The sequence below is a fragment of the Taeniopygia guttata genome, chromosome 5 (genome assembly GCF_048771995.1).
Source record: "Taeniopygia guttata chromosome 5, bTaeGut7.mat, whole genome shotgun sequence".
Taxonomy (NCBI): Eukaryota; Metazoa; Chordata; class Aves; order Passeriformes; family Estrildidae; genus Taeniopygia; species Taeniopygia guttata.
In genome coordinates, this window is record NC_133030.1 from 53,532,106 (window position 1) to 53,550,223 (window position 18,118).

The 18,118-nt window shown below is 39.9% G+C and overlaps 1 protein-coding gene and 1 long non-coding RNA gene across 5 annotated transcripts in view; one reads left to right on the forward strand and one right to left on the reverse strand.

The window, feature by feature from the left end:
* Positions 1-18,118, reverse strand: part of LOC115495650 (uncharacterized) — a 318,954-nt gene that overhangs the window by 39,318 nt on the left and 261,518 nt on the right. The gene's annotated exons all lie outside the window — the stretch shown is intronic.
* On the forward strand, positions 713-12,573 carry DLK1 (delta like non-canonical Notch ligand 1). Its single transcript, XM_030274996.4, has 5 exons — positions 713-1,251; positions 2,096-2,159; positions 2,591-2,721; positions 7,093-7,234; positions 11,450-12,573. Exons 1-5 carry the CDS (start codon positions 1,179-1,181, stop codon positions 12,189-12,191), a joined length of 1,152 nt encoding a protein of 383 aa, XP_030130856.4. The 5' UTR covers positions 713-1,178; the 3' UTR covers positions 12,192-12,573.

Here is an 18,118-nt window from a genome sequence, read left to right on the forward strand (position 1 = left end):
TCAGATACCAAAGCTTCTGGAGGGCCTTGAAGAAGCAGTGTCTGCCTCTCACTCCCTGAAAGTTCTTTTAACCCAACCCTCATTTTCTACTCTTCCCTTTTCTGTCCTTCATTTCCTCCATTCTTGGTTAAAACTAAAAGGCAGCACTGTTAGTAGCAAACTTTTTCAACCTACGTGAGATCATTGTCTTGAAATACCACTACATGGACAATCTGAAGCTAATGAGTGCTTTCCACCGTGCATTTTCGAGCAGGTAATCTTGAATTAGCTCATTGTAGTTTTCTCACCATAGCGTAAGGATCTCTAGTTGCTTCACATAAAGGCAATCAAATTAGTAAATGAGGTCTTGGGGAAGAAAGCACTGCATCAGCAGGCAAAAAACAGGTCCCTCAGGAATCCTAAAAACCAGGCAGAACTTCTTTAAAAGAAAACAATGAACTAGAAGGAACACAAAGAATAAGAAATAGCCAGTCTATTTCCTTAAGGGACGTCACAAAGGAAGACTAAAGAGATATGAAACAGAAATGTAGTCACAGAATAAAATGCCGAATTTAAAGTGTCTTGTGGCAAGAGTAATGCTTTTTTAAATTTTTTTCCATGACTGCTAAAGGTACACTTTGGGGCGTTTTGGTGGAGTCTTTTTTGAATTCTCAGGCCTCAGAAACAGAATACTATTATACTTTCCCTGCCTTCGCTGAGTCTTTCCTGAAAGAGCTGGAGCTCTGATGGGAACGACGGAGAATTCTTTCGATTTCTGTCAACAAGCCCCAGATTAGGATTTAGCGGGCAGCCAGACGAAGTTTCAAGGAGACCAGAGGCGTGCTTAACACTCCCCCTCGCCCCAGACCTCCCTTCTCCCGCGCCCCTACAGGATTCCACCCCTCGCCCGCGGCAGGAGCCGAGCTGCTGGAGCTGCCGGAGGTGCTGGAGCTGCTGGAGGTGCCGGAGGTGCCGGAGCTGCCGGAGGTGCCGGAGGTGCCGGAGGTGCGCGGCTCCCCTGCAGCGGCGCTGGCCGGGGGCTCCCCGGCGGCGGGGGGAGGCGGGCAGCCCTCCCCGCCCTCCGTCCCTCCCCGCTCCCGCCCCGTGCTCCGGAGCCGGCGGCGCTGCGGGCGGGGGCTGCCGCCTTCCCGGCCCCGCGTCCGCCGAGCCCGCGGGGAGCGGAGCGGCCCGGCCCGGCCATGGGGCTGCGCGCCGCCGGCATCCTCGGGTGCTGCTGCTGCCTGCTGCCCTTCGTGCTCCCCGCAGCCCCAGGTAAGGCCGGCGGGGCCAGCCCGGGCACCGCCACCCGCTGCCCGCCGGGCGCCGCCGCCGCGGGAGGGGAGGGGAGGCGACTTTTGGGAAAGTTTTGGGAGTTCTGCGGGCTCCGCCGCCGGGCAGCGGAGCCTTCCCGGAGTCCCCCGGCGGCAAAGGCAGCCGCAGCCCTCGCTCCAGCCGGAGGTGCTGGTATGGTAGGGAAGCTTTTCCTTGGCAGCGGACGGAGCGCGTTTCTCCTGCCGTCGGCGCGGGGTGTCAGCGGCCAGCGGGGATCTTTCAGAGGGGCATTGCTTGGTGCAAATGCTTAAGCAAACAAACAAAACAAAAACTGCGACTGAGATCTCTTCTCCTTAACTTGCGTTATTTATGCGTGATTTAATGAAAATGGTTATTTTCATCCGATGTAGGGTTGAAATGAATTCAGCACTTTTATTGTAAGTAGTTTTAAATGGATTTTTTCTTCTGACTGAAAGTACTTCTGTGTTCCGAGTAGCTCCGTAACAATGCATTTGGAGTGGCATGTCGTGAAACAACATCCGTGAATCTGCTCTGACATTACTCCCTTAAAATGGTTTGTAGGGATATTACATACACTTTTCGTGTACTAAAGTAACCTTGTATTCTTCTGTGATTAATTCTGTATGTCATTTCACTTGCCCTATAGGAACGTTCTATAAAATGCTCCAGATAAGGTTAATTTAAATTTTATAATGCCAAAATGTGTCTGAAGAAAAAAGAAAAGTAACATTTTGCAGTCTGGGTTCTTTCAAAACATCCATAATGTGTATAGAACATGATGTGCTGATTTTTCTGGTTTTATGTTATAAATCTCTTCTTCCAGGCGTGAACTGTAAAGCCGGCTGCCATCCAGAGAATGGATTCTGTGAATTTCCCAGTGAATGCAGGTAAAAAGATCTGTCAGACAGGGGTATTAGCACAGGAGTGGTCAGCTTCAATAATTTGTAGTCCTGGTAAGAGTGATAGAAACTGAAATGGTTTGGTCTCTGAAAATATGGAACTGTAATGAAACAGCACTCTATTAGGATACGAGAACTGGAGCCATAGAGCATGGATGTTTAGACACCTGTTTAGTTTACTTTTTCCAGTATGAAGTATTTTACATTGATTAGTTGGGTTTATTTTCTTGCTGAACGAAATTGTTTTCTTCACATAAACAGCTTCTAGTATAACAGAAGCACTGATGGTATGCTTTTGTTCAAATAATACAATTTGGTATGCAAAAGTTTATTTATTGTGCCTCAAAAAGGGGGGACACCCTTGTAATTATGTTTATTAAAAATGAACTCTTTTCTGTCATGTCTTTTATCTCTTTCAGGTGTCAACCTGGCTGGCAGGGTGCACTTTGTAATCAGTGTGTTCCTTTCCCTGGGTGCTTGCATGGCAGCTGTGCCAAGCCCTGGCAGTGCATCTGTGAAGAGGGTTGGGTTGGCAGCCTCTGTGACATAGGTTTGCACATCCTTTTTTCTCCTTGAAAAAGTGAGGGGAAGCAGCCCCATCTGGTGTTGGAGACATGCTAAGTCCTTCTTGAGAGCTAATTTTAAAATATTGAAAGTTAGCTCCAGATAATGAGGAGATTCTGGGCAGCAGCACATAAACCTCGAACTTCCATAATTATTTAGGCAGAAGCAATGCAGTATCTTTTGTAATTGGGCAAATGTGTGAGCAAAGTGTAAATTCATTCTATTTTAAACATTAATTATCAGGGACAAGGCAAACAAACAACTGCTCCCTTCTTGTCATGTAAGCCTTTCTAATTAAAATACAAGTTGTTTTGTATATATTAAATAATTTTAAATATTTATGTAGCACATTATATATATTTTTTTTTCTCAACACTTCTTGAAAGGAAAACACTGAGTTTATTTTTTCCTTTACTTAACCTGGTGATGATTCAGTGAAGTAGCAATACTAGAGGAAAAGGTCATCATGAACAGGCTGCCATTTCCCCCTCAGGTCTGAGGGATAAGCACAACTCCATGTGCACTCTCTCACCCTTTGCCAGTCAGAATCAGCCAGCTTAGCATGAACAAGCTGAAGAATTGGCCTTCGTTGAGGTAGTTTATTTCAGCTCACACAGGCAAATGTTCAGTCAGGGAGATCTGATGGGATGGAAACCACATGAGCATCCAGGAGCATGCACAGCTTAGCCCACGCAGCTGCAGCTGCAAGAGGACAAATGTCCAGGGTTTTCTTGGTATATGGCTTATAATGTATAGAGCATGCATGAGGTCTCCAATACATAGCCAAAGTAGTGATTGATGACAGTTTGAACTGCATAAGGTTTTCAAGATGACTTAAAGAATCAGAAGGTTTTAGGTAGGTCACATTCTTGCAGTGACATGGAATTTAGTGCAAGGTTCTCAGGTATTACTCATTCACTCATCAGGTTTTGCAGCCTGTGCTCACTGGCTGCATGCGTGAGCAGAGAGAGGCTTCCTAAAGTCAGTCCTGGCATGTTTGCAGGAGCTGTGGCAGCAGTGGTGACCTCTGAGGTACAGATGTTGTTCTGGACACATCTCACAGATGTGCTTGTACCTGAGACAGACACCTAGATTCTCATATAGTTAATGAGTAGGAATGAGTCCTTCTCTGATGTACAATCAGAGATTTCTAAAGCTACAAAGAACAATCTCCCCTCTGCCACCTTAAGAGGCTCAGTTCTGTTGCTTATCAGTGAATACAAAGTTCCACATCTTCGAAGGTAGCATCTTCACAGCTACTTCTAAAAGCTTTAATTGCATAGCTGAATTTCTTAGTATTAATATATCTTTGCAGTTCTGAGCCTTGCAATGTTTCCCTCTTGGAATTGCTACTCAGGATGCAAAAGAAAGCATTGAAAATTGAACCCACGTCTTTATGAAAAAACATTATTTTAACACATACTCATTAAGGTAGTCCTATAATACCAAAAAGAGTATCCCTTGCTTAAGTGCAGGAACTATTCTTTCTCTCAACACTTAGAGTGGTCTCAGAGTCTTCTTTGCCGATTTGAATTTAGATCCCCATGAAGAGCTGCTGAGAATTTTCAGCCAAAAGGATAACTTTTTTCATCTGCAGCAATGTTATGTTGATAGTCTTTCAGCTCAGTGGTTTTATCTACTCTAAATGCATTGTTTGTCATAACGGATCAAGAGAAGGGTGCTCCTCCTCATCTTCTAGCTACTGGAAAGTTGATAGGAATTGTTATCCTGGCCCAATAAAGCACTGAAACCTCAAATGGGTTATTGCTCAGTCCCTAATCCTATCAGCCTCTGCCAAAAGTTGGTGTCAGTTTCCTGCCTGTATAAAGTCATTACAGGTAGTTACAGTTAATTTACAGGTCTCGTTAAATGAAGCTTGATCAAATTAGGAAACAGTAAGGAAAAACCTAGAATTGAAAACTGTGGAAGGATCTGAGGTGCATTGGCCACTACAAAAAACTGAAATATTTTTAAAATAGAGATACAGTCATAGCAGTTTATTTGCTTGCTTGCTAAGTAAGCATGGGAGGAAAAAAGATGATTTGGATTGGTGGTGCTACCTCTTCTGTTTTGTAGAAAAGTTAGAGTATGTATATGATTTCCTTGGCTTTGATCATGGAACATCCTTTCTGGAGTAGTTGTAGATCACCAACTGGTTTGATAATACCTCTGATTGTGTGGCTGTTTTTAATACAAGCAGCCCAGTTCTAAATTTAGGCCAAGAATCACCTTCCTAGTAATTTAGAGACATGCAGGTTATGGGTTAGGCTTGATCCACTGTAAACACGTAGGGCAGAATCAGTGGTAGCATTTGTGACTATTATTGCAGCCACATGGACAGACAAGGCACTTGAAGGAAAACATCTGTGAGTTGGTCTTGGTGTTAACACCGCTGGTTAACCTATTTGCAATGGAGCCTGTCCAAATGGCTCCATGATGCCATGACATCTTCTCATCTTGTGGAAACACAGCCTTGAAATCTGGTGTGTGAACCCCTGGAACTAGGCTGCACAGCACAGAGCTTCCCTCTGCAGCTGATATACACTGCACAGTACAGGAACCACATCAAACACTGACCATAACAAAGGGAAAATCAATTGAGTCAATTTGTTACCAGGAAAAAAAATGACAGCCCAGTGAGAGTGTTAGATCCAGCTTGCTAAAGCAGATCTGTTGGCCTGTCACCCCTGGCTGTGCCTACAGAGTCGCGTTAGCGGCTCCATGACCTGCTGCAATCCTGGCCTCAACTGGCTAAAAAGCCAACATGCAGTGTGAGCTGGGAGTGAATTGTCCTACTTGCCACCAGACTGTTGGCAAACTCATCAGAGAGTACAGATAGAGTCTCTAATGCCTGTGCTATGAATGCATGAGACAGGGGCTAAAAATTGTCCTGTGACAAAGTACTACTGAGCATATCTTCCTCATAAAAAAACTCAGTGATTGCTTCATGTGCTGCAGTATGACAGCTTCGTTTGATGGAACTATTAATTATGGCTAAGATGATCGAGAACACTCATATAAGTGTTCTATAAGTAATATAAGTATAAATGTAACATCCTGGTTTTGCATTTTTATCTCAGTTACTATTTTGGTGGCTGTCCTTTTGAGAGGTAAAATAAACTAGAGAAAAGGGGCTCATTGAGGCAATTTATGTATTATGTCTTAAAAGTACCTGGTACAACACCCTTTTAAGATGTATTTGAAAATTAAATACCTGACACCAATTATTGACAGTAATGTATATGTATATATACATACCTATTCATATATGTATTTCAGAGAGTTTCCATGCTCCTGCATCAAAATTCATGTTTTCTCCTCCATCAAAGTACACAGTTTATTAGATGTCTTTGGAGTCTGTGAAAATAGCTGACAAACAATACTGGTTCAAAAAGCATTCAAGATTATTTTGGTCCTTGTGAAAACTGAGTTTTCACTCAAAGTGCATGCTAAGTTGTCTATCGAGAACAGACTAATGCATTAAGAAATAGACCCTTTTATCCAGGGAAGATTGTATTTGAAGGCTTAAGACTGTTGTTTTCTGTGGGTAAAATTTTGCAGAACCTCATGATATCATCTAAATTTCATGTTTTGCTGTGGAAAATAAAATATAAATGCCCTTAAATCCCTTTTCATCTTCTTAGAAAGTGTGTATATGTATATGTGAGGCATCAGATACCTTCCAGTCAGCACTTCTCTGCAGCTGCTTCAGTAGCTTGCTAAAATATGCACTTGTTTGTTTATTTAGTTTTAATTATTTAAAAAATTCAGTAATCATTTGAGTGGGAAGTGGCTCAGCAGGGCAATTGCAAAGAAAATTAGATGTGTGACTTTGGGCCCAGACGTCATACAGCTCTGTGTTCTGGCACAGTTGAATGTAGCCCAGCCAAAAGATGAAATTTTAACAGATTTTTTGTAAATTGCTGATCACTGTTTTTATGAAACATTTCTTCACAAGCACATAATGACATGGGCAGGGAGCAGGGAAAATTTCCCCTTCCTGATTGCTTTATCAGAATTCTGCACATGGAGAAGCCAAGATTGTGAAAGTATGGCTAGACTATCTAAAAATTATTTGTCCCATACTAGTATTTTATTTCTAAGACTACTTATTTATGGAATGGGGAAATTGAAATACATTTTGCAAGCAGGAGCTAGAAAGAGAGAAATAAGCTGAAATTGTTACAATAGTTGAACAATCTGAACTTCATTTTAACAAAGTTGGGGGAATAGATAAGAATTTATAAAATGCAGGTTGAAGTATTGTTAAAGCTATATTTTATTTGAAGTATTGTGTGTACCATTTACTAAATCTTTCTCATTAGATTAACAAGACCTGTTGGGAATTTTTAAACAGATATTCACCCATGTTCAGCAAAGCCCTGCACCAATAATTCAACGTGTATAGAGACTGGTGATGGAGGATATATTTGTCTGTGTGCCCAAGGATTTACAGGAAAAAACTGCCATCTCAAGCAAGGACCCTGCATTATTAATGGGTAAATATTGATTTCTGACATGCATTTAAAATCTACACTTCTATTATTCAGAATCCTTTGCTAAGTAGAAATATATCTGTGTTAAAATACACAATGCTTTGAGAGTTGCTGATATTATCAAACTGCAAATCTGATCTGTTAATATTGTAAAGACTTACAGGTTACCTGTGTAGCTTTCTATGCACAATCTTGATACTAGAAGTGCTAATTTGCACATTTTATTGTGGTGAATTTATGCTTTCTCATGATTTTTGTAAACAAACTTGAAGTGCCTCCCATCCTGTGTTCTAGTGAGGGATAATTTATACACAGTCCAACAAGAACAGTAGTTAGCACAGCAGCTGTCTGCATCAAAACACCTAGCCCACCCAGTCTGTCCTTTTTTCTTCACCAACATATGATAATATGCCCATGGTTAACTGAAGGAGAAAGTCTCACTTCCATCACAACAGGGAAACCATTGCTCTCTATTATTTTAAAGAAACGGGACATTAAGAACAGCAGTGCCACTAGGTTGAGAGAGGTGATCCCTCCCCTCTGCTCAGTCTTGCTGAGGCACATCTGGAGTGCTGGGTCCAGTTCTGGGCTACTCAATATAAAAATGACACAGCCATAATGGAGTGAGTCCAGTGAAGGGCCATGGACATGATTAAAGAATGGGAACATCTCTCCTATAAAGGGATACTGACAGCTGGGTCTTTTAGCCGTAAGAGCAGGCTCTGAGGAGCTTGTCCATTGTGTATGAGTACCTGATGAGGGAAAGCAACGATGACAGAGCCAGACTTCTCATAGAGGTGCTCAATAAAAGGTCAAGAGGCAAAAGGCTATGGAATTTCCAGCAAACTCACTAGGAGAACTAGCTTGGAAAAAGGATGACCTTTCAGTGCTAGAGAAAATGTGATTTGGGGTTTCTGTTCAAATCTAGAAGCATCTGCTGTCTTCTAGCTCATTAAAGTTCTGATCCCATAAACATACAGAATGCCTTTAGAGTGGATACAAACTTGGTAAAACTGTGACCCTAAAATCACAGTTTTCTTTTAGGAGCTTACCTTCTTGCTCTTCTTTGGTTCTCTTTTTGCTCAGCAATAGACAATTGTGAGTATTCAGATCTACCTTATGAATGAATCTTCCTGAAGTTGTTGTTTAAGGAACATTAACACCTCTCACTCTCTCTGGCAAGAATTGTCATTCTTTCACAACTTCATGTCATTAGAATTTTTTTGTCATCACCTTTATTTGGGGGATACTCTCATAGTTTTTTCTGGACTTACTTTCAGCCTCTAAGATAGCTACTCTGATTTGCCTATTTTTCTTCACTGACAATGAGGAAATTTAAGTTTCTTGAAAGAGCCACAACTCACATCCAAGCTACTTGCCTAAAATGGGGGATGTGAATAGGTTTTTCTGATTCTCACCTGTAGACCAAATATTTCAGTAATTCAGTGTGGACATATATACTAGCTATCCCAAAAAACAGGTGAGTTCCAAAAATGCAGTATCATCAAAATAACAGATTAGTTTTATGTACTTCCTTAAACACTTTATGGTTTTAAATCGCTGAATTTTTTTTTTTTTTTTTTTTTTTTTTTTTTTTTTTTTGTGTTGGCACTGGTTTTGGACTGAATGCTGATGAACTAGCCTGGAAATCATGAACAATTTTTCTGAAGAAAGCAACATACTTGAACCAGTGATTCTTTTTCTCTAAGAAGTTGTCTTTTTCAGAAAAATTAGCAGCAGGGTCTGTAGATCTGCATTTAGTTCAAAAAGACAACTGTTGTCAGCATAAACACTCCATGTCTGCTAAGTCACAGTCCACCAGAGACTGCATCCCACGTTGTAGAAAGAAACCTCATCAGATGGTGTCATTTCATTCACACCTCACTTCCTCTCAATTCCTCTCTACCTCAGTGGTAATGTTAAAAATGTTGATATTACTGAGCATTACTGCTGGCTTCTTAGTTAATATTCACAGATGGAACCAGGACAATTTACAAATCAAAGTGTTTGTTCTAGTCTGTTTACATGTATCTGCATTAGTGACCTCTGTGTGATGTTTTGAGGTTTCTGCTTTGAAGCAGAGCAGTGAGTGGTACTTTCTAAAAGAAACCAGACTATCTGGGAAGCAAAGAAGAACAGTATGGAATGCTTCCTACAACTAACCCTTCATGTACTACACCTTGCTGTGTTAAATGCCAAAAATGCAAAGTAGAAGAATTTATTCAAGGAAAATAATATTAAGGCTTTATTTATTTAAACATTTAAATTAGGCAAATGCAACTCTGTTAGTAATAAATAAAGAAAATTTTCAAAATTCTGCATTTTTCCCCTTAACTGTTTTTTTATTTCAACATTTTACATTTCTGAAAATTTCAGAAAAAGGTTTACATTTATGTTCTCCAGCAATTTCTTCCAATTTCCCTAGAAAGTACTGAGATTCACATTTTCATTGGACAAACCAGCTTGTCCAATTTTCCATGAGACCCATAAAACTAAGGGAGTGTGCTAGGTTCTCCAAGACAGCCATAACCACTGAAGCACTGTATAACTCCAATTTACATATTTTGCTTAAAAAGACATAGTGTCTGGTTAATATGTTGAAATTCCTTACCTCAAGTTATCACTAACCATGTCTATGTCAAAGCCCAGTTTTACTTTCCTGATACTGCTCCCAGACTTCCAATATGTTCTTTTAGTGCTTTTTTTTTTACCCGGCCAACATCTAAAGGGAAGGACAGTACTAGAGGAAGCTCTAGTAATGTGGAATGTGGAAGCTGCAGAAAACAGACACATGATTTCTCTGCCAGAATGTTCAGTCCCACCTGATGGGTGACTGCTGAGTGTTTCAGTCCCCAGTGGAGCTGGAGGTGCTTGGAGCAATCTCTACCAAAGGTAGTCCCAGAGCAGTGGTGACTAGCCCAGCCGTGTTCTGACCTGTGATTAGGGACCATTTGTAGTCAGGAGCTTATACCTCTTTCACGGTCATCTCAGCCAGACATCAACAGATCTTGTAAATCTCTGTCCCACCATGGAACTCCATAACAGCCTGTTGCTACTGACTGCTGCAGATGTGAAGTATCTGCATCTGAAGCTGTGATTTTGCCCTGGAAGTGGGGGGCCTTAAATAACAGTTTGGACTTCTCAGCTATCATATAGTGTTGTGCTATATGTTTTCAGGGATACATAAGTATTCACAAAAGTTTTGTTGCCAAAGAGGCTTGTCCTAAACTGTACCTAGACTTTAATTTTTTACAAAGTGAGTTTTAAAAGCTTTGTTGATATGTGATGAACTGCCATGAAAGTGGGGTTTGAGGTTTATTTGTAAACCTGGGACGCAGGGACCCTTGTCAGCCAGCAGGGACAGCTAAAGGACCAAGGGCACTTTTCATAGATCCCCTGAACTGACACATTTGTGCCAGTCAGTGGTGACCTCATCTTTTTGCATTACACTCAGTAAGGCATAGTTGCATTGTAAAGATAGAATAGCTCTCTCAGTTAATTTATGTCACCTATGACATATTAGCTACTAGTTGGGAAGTACTAAAAGAGTTTGTAGAAATACTTGGTTTCCTATGGTCCTGCTCTCAAAGACATTACAGCTGTCTTTGCCCAGGCTGAAATTCTCTCATTGATAATTTTTATTATAATTGTATCTATCAAAAAATTTGGCTAAACAGCAGAACAGCAGTTTATATGAAAGTATCTGTTTGCTTCTAAATTGTTTGTGTCATGGAACGCAGGCAGAATAAAAGCAATCAGCTTTATGCCTAGCTGCTCTGGCACTGTTTTGCTCTGTCAATACAATATATAGATTGTTTTAGGAATAATCAGGTAGAAATGAAGCAGCCATGGCTGCTCATGTCTTTGTTTCTCTTGCCTGAGTAGTTTCTCAGCTAAATAGCTCCAAGCATATAACAATAGTGAGAAGCTTAATTTGAATAAATGTTTGAAATAATTTAAAATCCTTCACAGCTCTTTGGGTTGAATTTATATACTGGTGTACTAACCCTGCCCAAAGGGTCAGCAGAAGATATTATAATCTGTATTGACAAAGCTGTTGAAAAAACTCATTCTTTATTCAGCTTCACTGATTTTAGCGGATTTGCATTTGGAATTGGCTCTTCTATAGAAAACCAGCTCTTTTTATAATATAAAGTGTTTCCTAACCGTTTCTTCCTTTGGACTTCATTTTGTCTCTGTGTTTGTTATGTATCCTAGTTCTCCCTGCCAGAATGGAGGAACATGCATTGATGACAATGGTTTTGCACCCCATGCTTCCTGTCTGTGCCCTTCTGGTTTTGCTGGCAACTTCTGTGAAATAGATAGAGACGACTGCGAATCCAGCCCATGTGAGAATGGAGGAACATGTACAGATGTTGGTGTGGGTTTCAGCTGTTCTTGTCCCCACGGCTACACAGGAAAGCTCTGCAGCAGCCGTGTCACATTCTGTGCAAGTGGCCCCTGTGAGAATGGAGGGACCTGCAGTGAGCATCCCCAGGGAGGGTTTGAGTGCATCTGTAAACCAGAATTTGTTGGCATGACCTGCAAACATCCCAGCAAAAATACAAGTCTCTCTGGAATGAATATGGAGACAAAGCATATGCAGAATTACAAGTCACCCTCAAAAGCTCACCACAGATCAGTGCATCAACAACAAGAAATCCTGAAAATAACAGTGAAAGAAACAATTCAAAATGCAGATCCCTTTCTGAGTAGAAGCCAGGTGATATGTTTTGTTGTGCTGGGCTTGCTTACGTGTCTTGTTGTCTTGGGTACAACCGGGATTGTTTTTTTTTCAAAATGTGAAATGTGGCTTGCTAATGCCAAATATAGTCATCTCCTGCGCAAGAAAAAGAACTTTTTTCTGAAATCTAACAATGGGGAAAACCTCTCAGTTAATATTATCTTCCCCGAGAAGATCAAATTGACTAATTACACTAAGAACTACACTGCCATCTAGGTTCTTGAAAGCCAAGCAGCATCTTGCAACTTTTCATAGCAATATGTAAAATTTATTGCCTGTGTTTGGCCTCAGTATTTGTGTGTATATTTGCTGTAAATTGTTCTGAGTGATAATGAAGAAATGTAATGTATCTGTCTTGCTAAGGATTTTTTCATTCCCCAAAATAAAAGATTAAAAAAAAAAAAAAAAGAGGGATTAATAAGCAAGGAATATTGTTTTGATTTCTCTTAAAGGCAGCTACTTTTTGTAAAATAAAAAATAACTTATCACTGGAACTGTATTGCAGCTTTCTTATCTTGTGCATAGTTCATTTGACAAGCACAGTACTTGCAAATTACTCAGTAATGTTTTTTTTTCTAAATAAACAGCAGTTAAGGACTATACTTGTTTATTTATTCATTTCTACATCTTACTTTACAACAAAGTCTGCAAGAAGTGTCCATACTGAACTCCTTTGCTATCTGATAAAGGCTTTAGAAATTGCAACAAGCAGGAGCAAATTCACACTGATAGCTCACCTATTCAGTCTCTGTTGCTATTTTTACATACTTATAAGAGAGATTCTGTAAAATCTTAGAGGTCCTTGAGATATTAATTTCAGGTTAAAGGTCTCTTGCTTGAAATCCTGCATCTATAAATTGTTCTATTTATCTATTTTAAAATGTTAGAAAGGTGTTCAATGTCTTTCTTCTTAGAGGCCTAGTAGAGATTAAAGGATCAGATTCTGACTTTTCTATAAATACTCCTTAAAGACCTCTGCTGAGTGAAGTATCCTTCATGACTTTGTCGTGGGGAGAAAGGAAAAGATGTCTCGTGTCACCTGAAATAGGACAGCTGCTTTTCATTCTTCACTTCTGCTTTTTCTGTCACATTTCAAGGAGATACAAGGTTTTCAAGAATCAAAAGCAACAATGGCAAATAGGCAAAGGGTCGTGAAAGCCATAAAACCATCAGGGGACTGAGGGCATTAAGAAGGGTTAACCTCCCTGAGGAGCCTGGATGGGGCTCTCACCCACCTCCTGCCCACGGGACCATTTTGGGTCAGCCCAGTACTGCTGGTTCTGGTCTGAGCTGTGCTGTAGCCATGCTGGGCTCCACCTCTGCCTGCACTTGGTCCTTGGACTACCAACCGTAGGTAGCCCAGCTGCTGAAAGTACCTTTGGAGCTGTGCTCCAGCCCCGTCTCTGGCCCTGTCTGCTCTTGCTGCTGCTGGGAGCCCATGGCTGATCCCTGGAGCTGGTTCATCCCCTGCTGTGCCCGGGGCTGCCAATGGGCCCCGTTCCCAGTGCCAAATGGGCCCCGTTCCCAGCGCCAGCTCCGGCCGCGCGTTCAGCCTCCACCACCTGTGGGGCTGCTGAGGCCGCGGCTCTGCCCCACCCTGGCCATGACCCTCCTGGGCCTCCCAGCTTTCTCCTAAATGGCCAGTCTGACTGCTCCCTGTAAGCAAATCAAGAGAAAAAAACCCACTAAAACAACAAAAAAAATCACTTCCAACAGCAGTGCCTAAAGGTGTCTTTAACTGCAGTTTTCTAATGATTTATTTCCCCAGCCACCCTAGATAGGAATGATTAGTAGCTTCTTCTCAGCTCTCACAACTATGGAAAAATAGTCAATTAAAAATTAAAATTAAAAAAAAGCCCTAAAGCACATACATGGCATTAGAGTAGGATTTTTTTTTTTTAATATCTCTCTGAATTGCTACAAGTATATAGCAAGTTTGCTGTTGATAATATTTGCACATATCATAGTATTACAATGTAGTGCTAAGGGAGAAAATGTTATTCAGATACTATTGTGAAAGGTGTTAAATTCCAGATAACAGGGTGAAAATTTTAAATAAAGAAGATGCCCCTTCTCAAAGCTCTTGTTGAAATGTCAAACATTTATCAAACCTAGCAATTTTTCAGCCAGCTGTAGTGAAGTTTGAAGAAGACTTAGAAAACTAGATGAATGTAAAACTGGGTAAGCAGGGTTGAATTTCAAACCATGAAACATGAGTTTTAGGCGATGACACACTTCTTTTAAACCAGTATGTTTTAAACATATAAATCAGTATTGTGCATTTTAACATTATTAGAAATATGTTAGGGTCAATTTGGAGATAGCCAGAAACATGCATAACTCCATTGGGTATCTTGAGTCAAAATCAGTTACAACTTTAGGTACCTACTAGGTGTCAGTGCTTAAATTCCTGAGCTGCCTGTACACACCTTTGAGCAGAGGCTTCCTTATCACTTACAGCTTGGTCTGCTCCAGAACAGAACAAGTCCTTAAGTAACAAAACTTTGCATTTTAAACATACAAAACTTAGGAAGTTATAATTAATATTTATAAACTTTCACCATCTTTATTTGGCCATAGTGGCCCAGTGGGCAGTTTCTCCATCACAGTGCATTTCTTCATATGTAGACAGAAAAACATTTTTGAGAAAAGGTCATTTGCACAGCGTGGAAAAATAATAGATTTCAACTCAGTATCCTTCCTGTCACTGGTGGTCTCTTGTCCTGTTACCTTCTCCAAAGGGAAAAAATGTTACCTTAAGCATGAAATTCTGGAGAAAATAGTATCTGTCTTTAGCTTCTTTGTTCCAGGAAAGAATTAAACATGTATGTTTGTTTCTCATATGTGTGCTGATAGTCTAGTGAATAGCTCCAAAGCCTTGTCACCACACAAGTGATAGACAACTGGGATAATAAAAAAAGATTATGGATCAATAGCCTGCAACAGGTCTTCAAAGCAAGAAGTTTAAAATAAGCATTGTGCATAAATACTGACATAAGAGCAAAGAGAAGACAGAACATTGACACCAGTTCAATTATATGTTAACTCTATGTATTTTTTTATCAATGGACAGACAACATATCTATGATACCCACTGCCATAGGTACCAACCTATGGTGCCATGTCTCACATTTTGATTTCTGAATGTTCTCCTTTAATCAAGCAATGATGCCTCTGAGACTCAAACCTCTCTATCTTTTTGCCTTTGTAAACCAAAAAATAAATAAGAACAACTAGGCTGAGAGATGGGTTAGGAAAGTGGGACACTTTGTTAAGGGCATTAGCTCCTTCTTGTCCCCAACACGTGAGGAAATACATTGTTGTAATTTTTTTTTCTATTTTAACCAACTCCCTTTGAGCCATCTTAGCCTCTGTACCTGATGTTAACAAAAAAAAAACAAAACAAAAAAAAGCAAAAAAACAACAAACAAACAAACAAACAAAAAAAACCCCAAAAAATGTTTCACAAATATCTTATTTTTTGAGATAGGTTATGTAGGTCGTGGATACTTTTCCAATTTGGTTTGTTTGTTTTGAGCTTGTTTGGTGGGTTTAGGGGTTTTTTTTTTGTTTTTTTTTTTTTGAGGGAGGGATGTTGGTGGATTTTTTTGGTTGTTTTTTTTTTTTTTTTTTTTTTTCCCAGGGAGGGAAAAACACCATGGTGGGGGAGAAGTCTATGTGCTGCAAAAGCAGAACATATATGAAGGAACAATCACTAAATTCTGGAGAAGAATATCTGAATGGTAAACACATATATGGTTTTTCCTTTTACTGCCATTCTTGATTTGGTCCATAAACCAGCAATGTATGCATTGCTTTGGATCAATGAGGATTACATCTGTAATTGCTAAACCATCTGCTGATGATACATCCACAATAACCCAGCTAGATTGCTCTTCTAAGTTGATAGCATGAGGTTCTATTTTCAAAGAAAACAGTGGACCACAGTATTCCTCTTTAAAACAGACCTTCAGCTTTTGAGAGTGAAAGTGTTAAGGACCTGGCTGCAGGAATATGTACAAACCATCCCTGAAAATAACAGGGCAGTTTGCACTGGCTGAGTAAAATACTTTTCACAACTATGTCATTCCCTCTCCAAGTTCTCAAATTTGCCTTGGCAAGTTTATTTACTATCACAGCCTTAAGGGCAAAACAATTTGCTATAGATATGGAATGCTTTTTGTTTTTATAAATACAGGACCTTCCTGGCAGAACTACATGTGTATGCATCCAGAGAACATGAAATCATAGCACATGTACTATACATACATTGTGAATTTTCCAAAACACTTCTCATTTACTATGCATTTCTTGTGAATGAGGCACGGACAAATCCTGTGTTCCTGGAAGTCACACAGCCTAGGAAAATATCCAGTTATGCCTGGCTTAGGTGGAAGAAATATCTTGTGAGAAGAATTTTGTAGTTCCTCAACCCATATTGGATTTGGCACTTGAGGTCCAGACAGATAGGACAGCTTTGTTCCATCTCTGTGGCCATTAAATGAGAGAAACCCGGAAAGTGTACTGGGATTTTGTCCTTTTTAACATCAAGCAATATTTTGAAGTTTCTCTAAATTTTCTTGAAGGAGATGAAAGCATGTTTTAAAATTATTATGGTGAAGTTTTTAAACTTCAAATTTTTAAACTTTAAACTTTTAAACTTCAAACTTTTTTTTAAATTGTTTTAAAACTTTGCAAGAGGAGGAATAAGACTTAATGTAAAAGGGAATATTTAAGTTTCAAATATAAACTGAACTGTTGATCTGGGATTTGAAGAACCATTGAATTAATTAATTTTTGTTTATTAGGTCTAAGACTCAAAATTATAGTTTTTCTCGTATTTCAGTCCCCTGTAGGTCCTTGAGATGGGGAAGCTGTGCTGAAGCTCATATCTGAAGGTCTCAGAGAAGTCCATGAGTACACAGTGAAGAATTTGATCCCTGTCCCTAGCAATGGAGGCAAATTCTACAGGCACAGAGCAACCTTCTTATATTTTCATGGTCTCTCAAAGTCAAGTCTGTGCAACTTCAAAGAGGCTGAACTATGAAAGTGTTATAATACAGAAAGGGAATAAGCCAGACTTACTGAGAAATTTTTATAAGACCAAAAATGTTTTTTATCATATGAAGCTTGGAGCAAAAATACTGTTTTCTTCTTTGTCTCTCCATCCAATCTCCTCTTTCAAAACGATGTCTTTACTACTGGTTCCAGTCTTCTACTGTGTCTGTCCGCTTGATGGCAGCATCTGAACACAGAACCGTTTGAATCTCCTCTAACCCTTCCCTTCGCAATTCACATTTTTGTAAAATTTGTAACCCACTCCCGGTGATTGGTGATGGGAAAATGGCAAATAAAGAGAACGAGAACATGCCAGCCATCCTTCTCCTGTAGGTAACCACTGCTCCTGCCATGGTGAACTACAGCAAAACCACATCTGCATCAGCAGAGAAAGAAAACAGTGTTTCCCCAAAGAGAATTACTGTTCTCCTTTGGAATTAAACTTTGGAAAGTAGAATTTGGCCATCCTTCTAACTTGTCCATGACTTTTGGTAGCCCAAACACAGATACGGTGTACTTTTAAAGGGTTCAAGGGCAGTATTGGCAAGTGCTGGATCAGGCTTTGAGCAACCTATTTGTGTCCCTGACCACAGTACAGGAGGTAGAACTAGATGATATTTAACATCCTCTTCAACCCAAAATATTCTAGGATTCTGTGATTTATAGAGAACACTACATTAATGACAGTAGCTTAAATTAGCAGCCACTGAGAGGAAATTAAGAATAATGAAAGGATAACAAAGAAATTATTTTATATAAATTCAGCTAAATGAAAAGATGCTGGTATACTGGTATGCACCTAGGCTCTCTCATTTTGCTTAACTATTTTTTTTAACCCAAAAGAGCATGCACAGCAACTTTGTCAATAATCTAATATCCATTCTTATGCTTCTCACACTGTATGGTGAGATTTTTATTTGCCTGTCCCTGCCTTTTTGGCTTTCTAAGGTGTTCAAATTGGAAAATGGAAAATATGTGTTTTGATTTTTAAAAATCAAATTGAAAAAGGGAAAATATGTGCTTTAATTTTTAAAAATCTTTTTGTACCAAATTCAAGGACAGAACTTCACTCAGATTTCCAAAGC